General features: G+C 32.8%; 3 protein-coding genes across 3 annotated transcripts; 1 reads left to right on the top strand and 2 right to left on the bottom strand.

Moving 5' to 3' along the window:
* Positions 1–2,125: 2,125 nt before the first annotated feature.
* On the top strand, positions 2,126–4,772 carry LOC138880698 (uncharacterized). The gene is made up of 6 exons (XM_070160874.1): positions 2,126–2,309; positions 2,391–2,530; positions 2,656–3,305; positions 3,749–3,877; positions 3,975–4,029; positions 4,320–4,772. The coding sequence occupies exons 1-6, from the start codon at positions 2,126–2,128 to the stop codon at positions 4,770–4,772; spliced, it is 1,611 nt and encodes a 536-aa protein (XP_070016975.1).
* Positions 4,773–8,164: 3,392 nt separating this feature from the next.
* On the bottom strand, positions 8,165–9,142 carry LOC138882154 (UPF0057 membrane protein At4g30660-like). Its single transcript, XM_070162563.1, has 2 exons — positions 8,994–9,142; positions 8,165–8,489 (listed from the first exon to the last, which is right to left on the bottom strand). The coding sequence occupies exons 1-2, from the start codon at positions 9,081–9,083 to the stop codon at positions 8,364–8,366; spliced, it is 216 nt and encodes a 71-aa protein (XP_070018664.1). The 5' UTR covers positions 9,084–9,142; the 3' UTR covers positions 8,165–8,363.
* A 4,457-nt stretch (positions 9,143–13,599) lies between these two features.
* On the bottom strand, positions 13,600–15,638 carry LOC104222111 (low temperature-induced protein lt101.2-like). Its single transcript, XM_070162564.1, has 2 exons — positions 15,466–15,638; positions 13,600–13,930 (listed from the first exon to the last, which is right to left on the bottom strand). The coding sequence occupies exons 1-2, from the start codon at positions 15,553–15,555 to the stop codon at positions 13,805–13,807; spliced, it is 216 nt and encodes a 71-aa protein (XP_070018665.1). The 5' UTR covers positions 15,556–15,638; the 3' UTR covers positions 13,600–13,804.
* Positions 15,639–17,317: the final 1,679 nt, after the last annotated feature.

Here is a 17,317-nt window from a genome sequence, read left to right on the forward strand (position 1 = left end):
AGCTGACTCGAACAATACCAGTATGGGTCATATTCCCAGGATTCCCTATCCTATTTTGGACACAGGAGAATTTGGGGCGCATAGCCAGCTACTTAGGAAAACCTATATGTTCAGATAGACTCACAGCAGAGGGGGAGAGGGTTTCCTATGCACGTATGTTGGTGGAAATGGATGTATCACATGAACTGCCAGATACAATGTTCATAGAAGAAGAAGATGGGAAATACAGAGAATAAAAGCTGGACTATGAATGGAAACCAGTTTTTTGTGAGGAATGTTTTCAAATAGAGCATCATGATGAGAAATGTGGGAAGCCTTTACCAATAAGGCAACAAAAGCAAACCAATGCCAGTAATGGTATTGTGGAAAAAATGGGGAAACAGCAGCAGAGGCAAGGGAAAGAAGTTAAACACCAGAACAGAAAGCAATGGAGGGTGAAACATGTTGCTGAGCAAATACCAGTGCAGAAGGCACAGATTCCTGAACAACAATGGGAACAAAAGGATGGTCAAGTTCATGAAGAGCTAACGAGTGAGCAACCACCAATACAGAAGGAGCAGATTCCTGCACAAGTAGAGAAACAACAGATTAGTCAAGTTCATGAAGAGCAAATGATTGAACAAGAGACAATGGAGATGCAGTTAGTTCAGAAATCTAGAGGCAAGCAAAAGATGAAAGCTAAAGAAACTACACAACAAAAGGGAGCTGATAAAGAGTTAATGAATATGCTGAAAAGAAACAGATATAGTCCACTAACAATATAAGAGGATAGCAGCACTGAAAGAGTGACTGAAGGGATTGGCCTCAATGAGGAGAATCCACTATGATCATTAGTTCTAGAGCTATCAATATGGGCCGGGCCGGGCTAGCCAGCCCAGCCCACGTGAGCTTTAGCAATTGACGGGCTGGGCTAGCCCACCATTTTGATGGGCCTTATAATGGTCAGTCCACCCCAGCCTTATGTGGGCCGCGGGCACCCACGGGCCGGCCCATCATTTTTTAAAATATAATTTTATATTTTTTCTTTAAGTTCTTACCTAAAAAAAGATAATTATTTAAAAGTTAAAAAATATCTTGTTGGAAAAAAATCGCAAAACTTAATAACTTTTTATATTATTCCAATATATCACAATAAATACTAAAAAAAGTAAATGCCGGGACTATATTTCATTCACTAAAAGTCAAAACTTAAAACAAACTATTCAAGAGAACGTTCATGATGCTTATGAGATATCCAATACATTATCTTCATCAAACACATTTGAATCTGCTTGTGACAAGGTTGTCTTAACATCTTCACTTTCATCTACAATTCATATGCAATATTAATTAGTTAGATATTAAAAATAATTAAATTTTAAAAATTAATAATATTTAAATTCACATAAAAAAATATTACCAGTTTGAGTTCGGGAAGACCTGTGCAGCCAATTTCAAGTAGTAACAAGTGTTTGGATATTTTCATAATAAATACAACTTCTGTACTTTGTAAGAACACGCCACCAATGCTAAATATTGATTCCGATGGTACAATGGTAATAAGAATGCTAAGTACATCACGTACCATCATTGAAAGATGAGGAAATTTTCTAGAATGGTCCTTCCAATACATGACAACATCATCTCTTGAAACTTCTCAAGATCAAGTTTTGGTTCCTCTTAGTCAAGATCCAATTCTGACTTTTCATCTCTAAAGGCAGTATACTTTTTATTTTTTATATATTTTATTAGGCCCACGGGCAGCCCGGCCCAGTCTCAGTCAAGCCTCACGGGCCACGGGCTTACTCGGGTCGGGCTTAAAAGCCTCATTTTTAAACGGGCTCCAAAAATTCTAGCCCAGCCCTGCTAAATCACGGGCTGGACTGGGCTGACCCAACGGGCCAAGCCCATATTGACGGCTCTAATTAGTTCTTGGAATATAAGGGGGTTGAACAAGCCCTACAAGCAAAAAGAACTCAAGGGCTTTTTTCTTAAACATAACATAACTTTACTAGGGTGCCTTGAGACAAGAATAAAGCCTAGAAGTGTTAATAAAGTTAAAAGAAAGTTCAGCAAGGACTGAAAAGTGCATTTAGATGAAGCTATAAGTAACAATATGAGAATTTGGCTATTTTGGGAGGAAAGTATGGTGCATGTCAATATACATTTGGCAACTCCTCAAATGTTACATTGTCAAGTGAAGGAAAAGGGATCAAATTTCTCAGGATATATAACATTTGTATATGGGAAGAACAAAATCCATGAAAGAAGGGAACTATGGGAGCAACTAAGAATACATGGTAATATGCAGGAGGCTCGGCTAGTTATAGGTGATTTCAACAATGTTCGATTTGTTCATGATCGACTCAATGGACAACCTGTGCACTAAACTGAACTGGTGGAATTTTAAGACTGCATAAAGGATATTGGACGGGGGAAATTGACAGAAAAGGGTGTCAATGGTCATAGTGCAACAAAAGGGATGCAGAGGATAGAATCTATAGCAATATTGACTGGGCTTTTGGAAATGCTTCTTGGCTTACTCATTACAGTAGTATAGAAGTAGTTTTTGAATTGTCAGGAGTCTCTGATCATTCCCCGATCATTATCAACACCGATGTAGCTAAAACTTATTTGCCAAAACCATTTAGATTATATACTGTGTTGCTGAATCAGAAGGAGTTTGATGGGGTTGTTCATGAGGTATGGAATCAAAGAGTTCAGGGACATACCATGTTCTCAATTTGTCTAAAGTTACAGAGGTTGAAGGATAAGACAAAACACATGAATAAGGAAATGTCTTCACTGGACAAAAAGATTGGCCAGTTCAGGAAACAACTGGAGAATGCTCAAGGAGAACTTGATGAAGACCCATTCAACATTCAACTAATAGTCAAGGAAAAGGAGCTACTATTGCAAATTGAAAAATGGGAAGGAGTTAATGAACATGTTCTGACACAAAGATCCAGAGCAATGTGGATAAAGGCAGGTGATCAAAATTCTAAATTTTTTCATGCTCATTTGAAGGCCAGACAATCGAGGAATAGAATCTCATCCATATTCAATGATCAGGGAGATAAAGTGACTACTCATGCATTGATAGACCAAGAGTTTAGAGGATTTTTCCAAATACTTTTGGGCACTGCAGCTACTGAACTACCCTATATTGATATTGAGATAGCTAGAGATAGTCATGGTCTTACCAAGGAACATCAACAACTTCTCAATACACGAGTAACAGAAAAGGAAATTGATCAAGCTCTTAAAGACTTGCCAAATGACAATGCTCCAGGAACCCAGCTGAATTTTTTAAAGCATACTGGGATGTAATTGGAGTAGAGGTTAAACAAGCTATTCAAGATTTTTTTTTACCAATGGGAAATTGCTGAAAAGTGTTAATTGTACCACAGTAACATTGGTACCTAAAGTTGCAAGCCCAAAATCTGTCAAGGAGTACAGACCTATAACATGTTGTACTACTCTATACAAGCTCATCTCAAAGATTATTACAACCAAATTGAAGTTGGTGGTGGATTCTATTGTGGGACCTGTTCAATCAGCATTCAATGAGGGAAGGAACATATTGGATAATATCATTATTGCACATGAACTGGTCAAAGGATAGGGTCTCACCAACATGCTGCATAAAAGTAGACATAAGGAAAGCTTATGACTCAGTATAGTGGCCTTTCTTAAGGATTATATTGCTTGAATTTGGAATGCCTGTGAGGTTTGTTCAATTGATAATGGAATGTGTGACCACTGTCAGCTATTCCTTGCTATTGAATGGGGGCTTAACAGCTAAGTTCCAAGCAAAGAAAGGGCTAAGACAAGGAGACCCAATGTCTCCTTACCTGTTTGTATTGGTGATGGAGTATCTAAATAGGTCGTTAAAGAGGTTGAAGCACAATCCATACTTTTAACTACCACCTAAGATATTCCAGAAATAACATAACACACATATGTTTTGCTGATGATTTGATCATATACTGTAGAGCAGACAAGATTTCAATAAGCTTGTTACCGGATAGATTCACTTACTTCTCTGAGGTTTCAGGTCTTAAGGCTAACATGGAGAAGAGTCACTATATATTGTTGGGGTTCCTAGAGAGTTCAAAGAACTGATATTAGAAGAAATGCAATTCACTCTAGGAGAACTTCTATTCAAGTATCTAGGAATGTTATTGTTTTCCAAGAAATTGTCTATACAATAATGGATGCCACTAATTGAGAAGATTACTGCAAGAATCAATTGTTGGACAACCAAATTCCTATCATATAGTGGGAGACTTCAGCTTCTCAAAAGTGTGATCTTTGAAATGCAAACATACTGGGCATAGGTGTTCCTATTGCCTAAGAAGACCATCAATTTAATAGTCACAACATGTAGAACGTTTCTACGAACTGGCAGTAATGAACCATCTAGGAGGGCCTTGATATCTTGGGAAACCATCTGTATGCCAATGTCAGCAGGTGGACTCAATGTCTTGGATATCTACTACTGGAACAAGGCTGCACTCTGCAAATTATTGTTGGCTATAACTTTAAAGAAGGATACTTTATGGATGCAATGGATCCATAGCTTCTATATAAAAGACAGAAGTGTCAAGATTATGAGCACTCCTAAGCAAGGTTGTTGGCTTGTCATGAAGATATTTGATGCTAGGGAATGGTTCAGTCAAAAAAGTCTCATTGATGATTTGAATAGCTACTGCAAGCAGGGAAATTCAGCATTAAGAAATTCTACAATGTATCAAGACCTCAATATCAGAAGAGTTCCTGGAAAAGATTAACTATAACATCCAAAGCATTGCCTAAACATCAATTCATTCTTTGGTTGGCATTACATAGAAGATTACCCACAGTTAAGCGACTACGAAAATATCAGTATCACAAGATTGTGTACTGTGTGGAAAAAACATTGAGGAGACAAGAGAGCAACTGATATTTGAAAGCTTATGGGCTACATTGTTGCAGTGGATAGGAGAAAAACATCAAATAGGAAGCTGGGATGAGGAGATAGAATGGATAACAAAAAGGGTTGCCAGCAAAGTCAAGGGAGAAATGTTAGTATTTCTATTTGCAGCAGCGGTCTACCACATATGGGCAGAAAGAAACAACAGAAGATTTCAAGGAAAAGAGACAACATGCAGCAAGAGAACCAAAGAAATTGTCCTGGATTTGCACATTCGAGGGTAGACATAAGCTAAATGGCAAAAAGAGTTAGAAAGGCTAAGTAGGTACCCTAACTAATTTAAGTCAAAGTCTAGACATAAGGAGCTAGGTACTCTTTGTAGCAACAAATGTTTTTGATCAATTTCAGTTGGTTTTTGATCAGTTTTTTTTTTTTATAGAGATATTGTATAGGATCTAGCTCTAGAGTCTATATGAGCTAGCGGATATAAATATTATACTTGGTTTAAAAAAATGACAGTTTAACCAAAAAAAAAACCTATATTACGTTCTCTTGTTCCGCAATTTTATTTCTGAAAATTTTACATATTGTTCTTCAAGTTTTGTTTTACAAATCTCTATGTATTTTCCTTACATGTGTATTCAAAAGGCAAAATTTATATGGCGTAATAAAGTTGACAACAAATATGCATGGGAAGTACGTTTACTATTAGAATATTTAAATAAGCGTTTCAATAAAAATTGTTGGTAACGAAAAAATTTTATTTGGAGGCGAGATAATGAGAACTCTACAAATAAATGGTAATATATGATACAACATCTTTTATAACAATATTTCTCTTGTCATATGCTGAAAATAGTATGCACGTCTTTCCAAGAGAAAAATAATTAGAAGTAGTTGTTGCATCATCCATCTTTTGACATCCAAATCACTCCAAGGCCTATGTATAAATTCAGAGGCGGATCTAAGATTTAAATTTTATGGGTTCAACTTTTAAAGATTTTATCATTGACCTCATTATATTTTTAAAGTTATGGGTTCATATCTACTATATTTATGATTTTAATAAATTTTTACATATAAATTTTTATTCCGCATCAAAAGTTATGAGTTCAATTGAACCCGTAGATAATGCATTGCATCCGCCCCTAATGTATTTGTCTGTAACCTTGTATCTATCTCGATATTAAGAATTCATGATACAACGTTGATTGACGATCTGATAAGTAAAATCTCACAATCATCATTGCTTATACTCCTAAATGAAGCGACTTGATGAATAGCCTGGTTGGCCAAGCTATAAAAATCAACTTATTTTGAAAAATATTTTTTTCAAAAGTGCTTTTGAAAAAGTACTTTTAAAGTAAAGCAGTTTGTATTTGGCTAATCACTCCGAAAAACACTTTTGAGTAATAATTTATATTTGGACACTTTTGAGTAATAATTTATATTTGGCCAAACTTTTCAGAAAGTGTTTTTAAGTATCAAATTACGAATAAGGATATGAATAGATTTACTTAATAGTTAATATTTAAATAAATAATCTCAAAAATTTGTTATTACAGGCAATAATTAAAATCTTTTCATTTTATTTAAAAAAAATGAAAATAAAATTAAAAAGTACTTAATTCTTTTAATATAAGTTAAATATATTAAAATTCATTCAACAAATATAAAAGCATTCACCCCAAAAGTCACTATATATTTTTAAGTTATCCTAAAAATAAGAAGAAATACTTATACATTAACATCCTAAGTATTAGGTTTAACGGTTATTTTGGTATATACTGTACTATATTTTGTTAAGAGTATTTTAGGCAAGAAGAAAAGTCAAAATTGTTTCTGCTTTTGGAAAGAAACGCCTTTTTTCTGCTTCTTCCCAAAAACATTTTTTTCCCCAAAAAAAGCTTTGCTAAACGCCTAAATTAGGAAAAAAAGTACTTTTGAAAGAAAAGAAGAAAAACACTTTTAACCTCTTGAGAAGCTTGGCCAAACAGGCTAAAAGTTGGGAGGAGTGACAATCCAAATTACTGCAAATATCATTTGGTCATGAGTCCATCTACAACTCTATTGAACGATGTGAAAACAAAGACTTCTTAGGTTCATCATTACTAAAAGAAGTCAAAGTTGACAAAATATTTCTATGAAGATAACAAGAATTCATGATACAACGTTGATGGACGATGCAAGTAAAATCTCACAATCACCATCGCTTATAGTCCAAAAGAGCTCACTAAATCCCCTTTTAGATAAATGGATGCAAATTGACGCTCCTCGACAGATGAGCCTAAACTGTAAGTTACAACGCTCCTTAATACACCAACCTAACGCAAAACTCCTCAAAACACGAGCTAAATCTTTAAACTTATGCTCCCCAACGCACGACCTTAAATTGCATGGTATTGCGCTCCTCAAAGAACGAACATATACTTCATGTTACACTTGATTGACATGAATATATACTGTGTATCAAAAAAATAAGAAGGCAAGAAACAAAAGTTTGCTAGGTTAAAACAACAACAAGCCCTGTAAATGACAAAGAGACTATTTCCGATAAACCCTCGGCTGAAGAACGGACGACAAAAAAATGGCCTAGGCAAAAAATTAGGTTATATAACTACATACACATATATTTAGGCAACACCACAGTTTAGGCAACACCACCACGTTAATCTTGAAATACTGTACAACTAAATCAGAAAGCAAATAGCTAAATAGATCAAATTACTATAATTAGGAGCTTATATAAATAGAACATTGGTCTATCTCCACACCAAAATAGAATCTTTTATGTACCCCTAATTCCAACAGATTGACACTAAGATCTAATCAAAACAATGAGAAATCATATAAACACCTCCAAAAAATAAGGGAACCAACAACAACAAAAAAAAAATCCAGTATAATCCCACAAAGTAGCGTATGGGAAGGATAGTATATATGCAAACCTTACCCCAACCTTGTAAGGGTAGAGAAGTTGTTTTCGATACACCTCGGCTCAAGGAAAAAACTGCAATAAGGGGACCAATCATAAATTTAAACTTTAACAGTTGATTCAGAACAAGTGACAACAACAATAACGACCCATTAAAATCCTAATAATGGGGTCTGGGGAGGGTAGTGTGTACACAGACCTTACCCCTACCCGAGGGAGTATAGAGGCTGTTTCCGAAAAACCCTCGGCTCAAGAAGATGAAAAGAGACAATATACCAGTACCATCAACAGAAGCCATAGGAATAATAAAAGCATCATAAAAACTAGAAAATAGATGAAAAAGTAATAACCAGTAAATAAACCCGGCACTATGAAAAAGGGAATTCAGGACAAGTGACATAGGGTACAATTCATCCAAAGTTCAAGTCTAAATTACAAGCACAGAAGTAAAGTACAAGCTGAAACAAGACAACAACAACACAATATGAAATTTCAATAAGGCAAATGAAAAAGATTAACAATTATAGTGAAATTTTAAGCAAGATCGCGATAATGATCATATGGTGGTTCACGGTCAACACAAAGGATAGCATACAGCGCGTAGATAATTCCAGGAACATAGCCCAATATGGTCAACACCAAGCAAATCAAGAACTCCACCTGCAAAATATTACAATTTTTTTTTAAAAAAAGACCACATCACTAAATCCCAAATAATTGATTCATTTCTCAAATACCCTTTTCAGTTCATCCCCTAAATCAATCACCCAAATCAAAGTTTTAAAAAAATTGAATCTTTTTACATATTTTGGATTTAACTACAAAAATTAATTAAAAAAAATCACTTCACTTAATTCCCTAAAAAATTGACTCATTTCTCAAATACCCTTTACAGTTAATCCCCAGAAACAATCACCCAAATCATAGTTTTTAAAAAATATTTACAAAAAAAGTTGAATCTTTTTCATATTTTGGAAAAAATTATAAAAATTAAATATAAAAATACCACATCATTAAATCCCCTAAACAATTGACCAAATCTCAAATACCCTTTTCAGTTCATCCTTAAAAACAATCACCCAAATCAAAGTTATAAAAAAATACCAAAATATTGAATCTTTTATCAATTTTTTGAATAAATAGAAGAGAAAAGGGAGATCTTACAGTGCAGCAACCATGGCGGAGGCAAACACCAAGAGGAGGAAGCAAGATTGCTAGTATAACTTCACATAGAATTGCACATCTTGAGTCCATTCTGGGGCATGTTGGTGGGGGGGGGGGGGAGTTGAGAAAATTATGACTCGGTGAAATTGAAGGCAAGGTTTGTCACTAATGGGTGATATTTATATTATCTGAAACAATGTCTGAAATGAGTTGGCACTTGTCATAGGAAAATTTCTTAAATTCTGATTTTTGCTTCTAAATTAAGAAAATGCAAAAGTAATGGGAATTTCTTTATTGCTTAAATAGGAAAATTAGTATATCTATATATTTTTTTCTTTGCTTTACTATTCGGTGTACTCAGGGTTTACCGGAAACAATCTCTCTGTATTATTAAAGACAGGAGTAATATTTGCATATACTTTAATCTCCCCAGACTCTACTTATAAGACTACACTGAATATGTTGTTGGTTTACAATTCGGTATCTCAACTAATCAAGACTCGCACCAAGCAGTGGCGAAGCCACATGATGATAAGGGTGGTCAACTGACCATTCTTTGTCGAAAAATTGTACTGTGTACATAGGTAAAATATTACGTTTTAGAGGTATATAAAACATATTGAATATTCATTTGGAAAATTTCTAGCTTCGCCACTAACACCAAATAAGGTCTATTAAAGAAAAAATAGTCTCTGTAAAAAAATATTATTTCTAAAGTTCAAACTCGAAACCTCTGGATACTGAACAACAGGGGTCATATTCAAACCACAACAGCTTTTGATGATAATATATTCATATGATAAGGTTTAATATGAAAGACATGGTATTTTCATATGTAGATTGACCAAATATTAGAAGGAAAGGAAATTAATGTGAAGGATAACGACATGAATTTTATTTTTTCAGTAAGTGGAGAGGAAGTCACTAAGGTCTTTATAATTTGTTCACACATGATCTTTCACATGTCTTGATCTGCTATATAATATTTACAATTTTAATGAACAATTATAAATAACTTAGGAATTAAAGAGAAGTGAAATGGTTATCACTTATCCCCTAAACTTTTAATTCTGGTTACAATTACATACTAAATTGTATGTTATTGGTATAAATGATTTTATTTATATCTATAAATATAACTTAATTTCAAAAAAGGAAAAAAAGACAACAAAAATTTCAGATATCTTAGGTGGGCGTTTGGACATAAAAATCGTAAAATTTCAAAAAAAAAGTAAAAAAAAATTCAAGTGGAAATGATATTTGAAAATGAGCGTTGTGTTTGGATATGAATATAATTTTTGGTTGTTTTTGAATTTGTGTGAGTGATCTTAGTGAAAATTTTGAAAAGTAACTTTTTGGAGTTTTTTAAATTTTCAATTCCAAAATTCATCCAAACACTGATTTCTAAAAAAATGAAAATTTTTCGAAAAAAGTGAAAAATTTCTTATGTCCAAGCGGACTTTATACTCAGTCTCATTTTTTATTTGAAAACATCCAATTGACTGTGTTTTCATTTTTTAGTGGGAGAATCGACAGCAAATATAATGGGAGTATTTGCATCTATACCCGCTTTTTGGGTCACGTTTTAACTTGTGTTCGCTTTGCAAAAAATATTGCAAGCGTACCCGCTTTTTCGCGTAACTTCAGCATACAGGGCTGAAGTAGCAAAGACAATCACGCAAACTTCAGCATTCTAGTAGACAGGCCTGAAGTAGCAAGTGTGCTGAAGCAAATGTGCTGAAGATTTTGTTTGTAATTGTTGAACTTAAGCATAGCTGCTGAAGTTTTGTTCTCTATTTGCTGAAGTTTTTGTTTGTAATTGCTGGACTTAAGCATAGTAGCTGAAGTTTTGTTCTCTATTTGCTGAAGTTTTTGTTTGTAATTGCTGAACTTAAGCATAGTAGCTGAAGTTTTGTTCTCTATTTGTTGAAGTTTTTGTTTGTAATTGGACTAAATAAGCTGAAGTTTTTTTGTCCTGGATTCATTAGTTTTGTCATTAAGCTTTTTCAAAAACTTCAGCAGAAGATGCTGAAGTTATTTAGTTCATTTATAAAAATTTCAGCACTAAATAAGCTGAAGTTTTTTTTGTCCTGGATAAGCTTTTTCAAAAACTTCAGCAGAAGAAGCTGAAGTTATTTAGTTTACTTGTAAAAACTTCAGCACTAGAAGCTAAAGTTTTTTTGTCCTGGATTCATTAGTTTTGTCATAAAGTTTTTTCAAAAACTTCAGCAGAAGATGTTGAAGTTATTTAGTTCATTTGTAAAAACTTCATCACTATATAAGCTGAAGTTTTTGAAAAAGTTTTCTAACATACTAGATAAATAATTAGATTGCCAACAGTATCTAAATCATAAATTTTGGAAACAATAAACGTGAAAAGAACAGAATTATCATTGTCTACTAACTTACGTACGTGGAAATATTCACAAATTATTGTCTACTAACTTACGTAATTATTTATAATTTATTTTTCAATAATCTGATAAATATATTTATGGCAATCATCCCATGAACTAAAGTTTCATAGCAGCACCAACAGCAGCAGCAGCAGCAGCAGCAGCAGAAGAAGAAGAAGAAGAAGAAGAAGAAGAAGAAGAAGAAGAAGAAGAAGAAGGAGAAGAAGGAGAAGGAGGAGGAGGAGGAGGAGAAAGAGGGATGAAGTTGTTTAAAAAGTGGGTACAAATTAAAACTTTTAAAAAAATGGGTATAGGTTAAATGGGGGTGGCCAAATAGGGTGCCCCGTGCAATTTTTACAACGTAATGCATTGATAGTCGGTGCAACCAAATTTATGGCCCGTTTAGCCATAATTTTTTTCTTTTAATTCGATTTTTTTTTTACTTTTTTCGAAATCAGTGTTTGATCATAAAATATTCTATTATCACTTGAAGATGAATTTTAAAATTTTTCGAAAATTTGAAAAGCTCCATTACATTTTAAAATTTTCACTCCAGATCACTCACAAATTCAAAAACATCCAAAAATTGTATTCATGTTCAAACACAACTCTAATTTTCAAATACTATTTTCACTTAAAAAATTACTTTTTTGAAATTTTACAATTCTTATGCCCAAACGCCCACTTAATACTTATATATAAAAAATTATTAAAAATTTTATCACTAAATTTTTTAACAAAATATTAAATTCTAAACTTGTCTTTATAAAATTACAATAATTATAATGTTAACAACTTTAAAATTTTAAATTCTTTAAATTTAAATTTTAAATTTGCTTTCAAAAAATGGAGCAGGAAAGTCAATGAAACATATATCTTGATTACGGAAATTTCCATTTCATGACACATGTAAATAGATCAAGGTGTTACTTCTAAATTCGGGCACGATCATACTCATAACAGGATCATTGGCTAAAGATGACATAAATGATGGAGTTTGGTAGGAGTATTTTTTTTTACACACCCATTTTTTCGAAAGGGAGACTTGACGTAATTGGTAAAATTACTGCTATGTAATTAAAAAGTTATGGGTTCGAGCCATGGAAACAATCGCTTGCAGAAATGCAGAGTAAGACTGCCTACAATATACCTTTATGGTCCGACCCTTTCCCGAACCCCACGCATAACGGGAGTATAGATAGTGGTTTAATGCCAAGGCCGACGACGGAAGCTCGGGACGGAGCCGTATGAGGCGGAAGTCTCACGTATGGTTCTCTAAGAAGGGAGTGACTACCTACAGGAGCTTCGACCAAGCACCACCGGTCAATTCCGCTTTGGGGCCACCCCTGACTCTACCATTATTATAGGAGTATGGGGTTCTGGATATTCCTCAATGTCCTGGCTATTTACGGAACGTGAGAAGCAGATGATTAATCATCTGCTTCCGGAAGAAATCGAAGAATTTCTTGGGAATCCTACAAGAGGTTTACTTATCCCACTCTAGTGCTGGTAGGAAGCCTCCTTTCGAGTAGTCTCATAGATCAGACCGGTTCCAACCATTCTTGCTCCGCTCCCGAAAGGATTCCTATGGTTAAAAAAGTAAATCCTAAACTAATAACCCGATAACTCCAATAATCCAATTGTTGAATCAATTGGGACCTGTAATAATTTTTAGCAGAAAAAAAAGAAGTATTTTGTAAAACATTTTCACCCAAGAAAAATGACTCGTTTAAAAAACCATTGCTCTTATAAAAAAGCTGTCTGTTTTTTCGAAATGTAATCACTAGAAGTGCTACTGATAATAATGATCCTCGATCTGGTCATCCAAAAATATCACAAAATGATGAAGTTGATAGGAACAACAAATAATTTTAAGCTCTCGTTTGGACATAAATATTTTTTTTCAATTTTTTTTTTTTAAAACATTGGCTGTTTATAGAATTTGATTAGTTTTTGAATTTATTTTTGAAAAATTTTAAGTTCCAAAAACTAACTTCAGTTTTTGGGTGAAATTTTTTCTTACACTTACAAAACTTAACATTTTATACAAGTAAAATACATGTTCAAACACAAGTTTAACTTCCAAAAACTACTTTTTAACATAACTTTAAATTTTTTTCGTTAATTTTCAATTAAATCTATGTCCAAACGCATACGTAGATTAATAAAAAGAGAATAGCAAATAGATCGAGGTACTCGTGACACAACTATTTGGACAGCAAGAGACCATGCAATATTAAGTTAGAATAATAGAGACATGCCAAAGATTGTATTAATTTGAAATTAAAGAGCCAAGTTTATCGTCTAACTAGTGATTTCTCTAGATCAAGTAATCTAGAATTATTGTTTTCCTATTATTCAAAATCAGAAAAATATAGGAGAGAAAATATAAATGAAAAGAGAAAATTAAAATAACTAGGCAGTGAGAGGACGCCATTCTTCATCTTGGTCATGACCACGAACCACAATAGCATAGATTGCATAAATAATCCCAGGAACATACCCTAGTAGGGTTAATATCAAGCAGATCAAGAACTCACACTGCAAATAAATAAATAAATAAATAAATAAATAAATAAATGTTAGTCAATTTCGTACATTGACATAGTTTGAATCTTGAGAAACGAAAAATGATTCATAATTTGGGTAGAATGGAGTAGGTTTTTACAGATATTCTAAGCTTTTTTTGGTCACTAAGCATGATGCACTAACTTAATACCTTTGTTCCAGTTTATTTATCGTAGCTTAACTTGCCATAAAATTTAATAAAGAAAGAAATATTTTAGAAATTTTGGCCTTAAACAAATCATTAAACCCTTAAGAAGTAAAAAAGTAATCTTCAAAACAATGAAAAAGGCGTTTACATCCCTCTTGAGAAAAGGAATTAATGTATACTTATAGCATGTTTGGTCAAGCTTCTTTAAATTTAAAAATATATTATTTTTTAAAAAAAATACGTATTTTTTTTAACAAAGTTAAAGTGTTTGGTCAAGCTTTTAGGAGGAAAAAAAATATTATATTTTTGAATAGAAGCAGAAGGAGCTTTGGAGAAGCAGAAAAAGTAGCTTCTCCTAAAAAATACTTTTTTAAAAAGTATTTTTATAAAAAATACAATTAGAAACACTTTTTAAAAGTACTTCTGAAAAAAATATTTCTCAAAATAAGCTAATTTTAAAAGTTTGATCAAACATGCTATTAGTCATCTGCCTAACTTATGTAATGCCAATTTATTTATGTAATGAACATCATTAAATCGACTTGTGCACCTAGACTGTTAAATCGGGTACCAAATAACTCAATCAATTAATGTTTAGACAGATACGAAGAAATCAATTTTTATCATGACCGCGAACAACAATAGCATAGATTGTATAAATGATCCCAGGAACATAACCTAGTAGTGTCAAAATCAAGCAGATCAAGAACTCACACTGCAAAATCGAAAAATAAATAAATAAAAATCTGTTAGCCAATTTCCTTTGTTGACAGAAAATCGAATCATTTTCTTATAATCATGGTCTTTGAATGAGGTTACGAGTATCTCGATTAATTTTATAGAATATTTAATACCTACTACCAGTATAAGTACCAAGTAACTCTATAAATTCTAATGACCCTAAAGAGAAATGTTTTAGCTATTGGCTTTCTTTTTTGGTTGAAAATTATTGGTTTAAATAAATTGAAAAGTATGTCCTTGAAAGCTTAAGATGTAAAAGAATAATGTTCAAATACTTAGGCATCTTCTTTATTTATTTGAAGAAGGTTAGTAAAACACTCCACATGCTATTTTTGTCGGAAGTGTGAAAATAAATACACTCATGTTACTAAGTTTCCTCTTTATATTCCGTTTTCGCACATCTCGACTATAAAATTAATATTTACTATTTTCCGCCATCACGAGTGTCGAGTGAATTTGAACCCAGATTTCGTATTTTCACCTACTTTATTGACCGCTAAGTCATATCCTAATTAGGTACTGTACAACTTAACAATACATGTCATAACTGATAATACTGAAGTTTAAATAAATTAAAAATAAAAGAGATTGTGTGGAGGTGGGGGGTGGGGGAGCTTACACTGCAGCAACCATGTCTAAAGAAAACTCCAAGAGGTGGAACTAAGATTGCAAGCAAGATCTCCAAGAAAACTTCACATCTTGAAGCCATCTACAAATTTGTTTTATGAGAAAAGTTCTGAAAATTAACTTCAATAAACTTGAAAAATTGGAAATGTAGAGAGAAGTTTTTTTGTGCCAATATTGTTATAAGTATATGAAATTTGGTTTTGCTGGTCTTAAGGAAATAATTTATTCAAGATTCAAACCTACGATAATGTAGGATCTTCAGTCTTAATTCCTTATTCTTCTACTTTGATTTATATATATATATATATATATATATATATATATATATATATATATAATGGGTTGGATATAAAATAAAGTCTTTGATATAGATTATAATATAAGACGGTAAGGTCTGTCTTTATTATGACTATAATCTTCTTCTTAGGGTATGATTGATGATATGATAATATTGAAATTATCAAATGCAGTTATTTTCTATATATATCTGAACAAATACTATTATTTTGTTGTAGGTATATAAAATGTACGGCTAAGTCTATTATCGAATAAAATCCGATTTCTACGTCTAATTTAAACTCTTCTAAACTTGAGGTAAGGCTTCTAGCAAATATTTCTGGATGCGTATAATTATTAAGATTAATAGACATTAACAATAAAATTATTTTTTGTGATTAAACTCTTATGTTGTAAAAATCCTACCCTCTCTCTCTCTCTCATTCTATAGACCTGTATTGTTACAGTATTATCTAAATTATGAACTGAAATTACCCCTTTTATACTTTTTTTTAATTACTTCACTCTGTTCATCTCTTCTTCCCAATCTTTTAAAGAAATAAATCTATTCTTAACTCTCTTTTTTCTTTAACCTTTCTTAACTCTCTTTTTTCTTTAACCTTACCCTGGCCACGGTTAAACACGTATACCCATTCTTGATTATTGTGCTTCAGGACCCCATAGTAACAACAACGAATGTGCTAAACTATTAGCAGGAGTAGAAACCGCGACAGTTAAGAAATTGCAGCCTTCCAAATAAGAACTGGCCAATCCATGGGTATACCATGAAGTTACAAAGGTTGTACCTCTGAACCAACCCCCTACAGCGAAATAGGCACTTTCGGGTTTTACTTAACCGGTTTCTCCTAGGAATTTACAGGTTAATCCATCAAAATTATTAAGAAATTGGAAAGCTAACCATATACTAGAGTGATGTCTGATTATTATCAAACTAATAATTGAGGAATAATAAATATAAAGTTGTACAAAATAACATAAAACTGAAAAACAGGGGTAATATCTAGAAACATAATTTAGATAAAGATGAGTAACTGAGAAATAGATGATGGAACTGAAAGTACGGTAGAAGATAACGATACTGAATGTATGAATATCGAAATAATACAAGACGAATTTGAAGTAGACATAGCATTAGAAAAAGCAAGGAGACTAGTTAAAGAAAATGAAAATAAGACTTTCCAATGTAAAGGATGTAAACTTGGAAGATTAACCTTAAGCGAAGTAGAAGAACATTTTAAGAAATGCGAATTAAGAATAGATAATTGGGGATATAGAAAGGAAAATATTTCACAGAAAAAATCGTATAAATTTGATCAAATTTTTGAAGAAATACAAGATAGTTATGAAGAAACAGAAACAGAATCTCTAATAAGTCTAAGAGAATTAATGGAATCAACTAGTTCTAGTCCCAATCCATTTCAGAGAACAACTCATCAAAGTACAATAGATACTAACACAGGAAATGTACCTGGAAGAAGAGTATATAGAGTAGATCAAGAGACAGAAATAGAAAATGTAAAATCATCGGGAAAAAGGATGCCTATAGA

This window comes from Nicotiana sylvestris, chromosome 11 (genome assembly GCF_000393655.2).
Source record: "Nicotiana sylvestris chromosome 11, ASM39365v2, whole genome shotgun sequence".
Taxonomy (NCBI): domain Eukaryota; kingdom Viridiplantae; phylum Streptophyta; class Magnoliopsida; order Solanales; family Solanaceae; genus Nicotiana; species Nicotiana sylvestris.

What these genes read in the sequence shown, in the direction of transcription:
- LOC138882154 (XM_070162563.1), bottom strand. Translation starts at nt 9,083, where the DNA reads ATGGACTCAAGATGTGCAATTCTATGTGAAGTTATACTAGCAATCTTG. An exon ending in TCCGCCATGGTTGCTGCACT is followed by an intron (nt 8,490 to 8,993) that starts GTAAGATCTCCC and finishes AATATTTTGCAG; the next exon opens with GTGGAGTTCTTGATTTGCTT.
- LOC138880698 (XM_070160874.1), top strand. Translation starts at nt 2,126, where the DNA reads ATGGTGCATGTCAATATACATTTGGCAACTCCTCAAATGTTACATTGT. An exon ending in GGAGGCTCGGCTAGTTATAG is followed by an intron (nt 2,310 to 2,390) that starts GTGATTTCAACA and finishes TGGAATTTTAAG; the next exon opens with ACTGCATAAAGGATATTGGA. An exon ending in CTAAATAGGTCGTTAAAGAG is followed by an intron (nt 3,878 to 3,974) that starts GTTGAAGCACAA and finishes CATATACTGTAG; the next exon opens with AGCAGACAAGATTTCAATAA.
- LOC104222111 (XM_070162564.1), bottom strand. Translation starts at nt 15,555, where the DNA reads ATGGCTTCAAGATGTGAAGTTTTCTTGGAGATCTTGCTTGCAATCTTA. An exon ending in TTAGACATGGTTGCTGCAGT is followed by an intron (nt 13,931 to 15,465) that starts GTAAGCTCCCCC and finishes ATTTATTTGCAG; the next exon opens with TGTGAGTTCTTGATCTGCTT.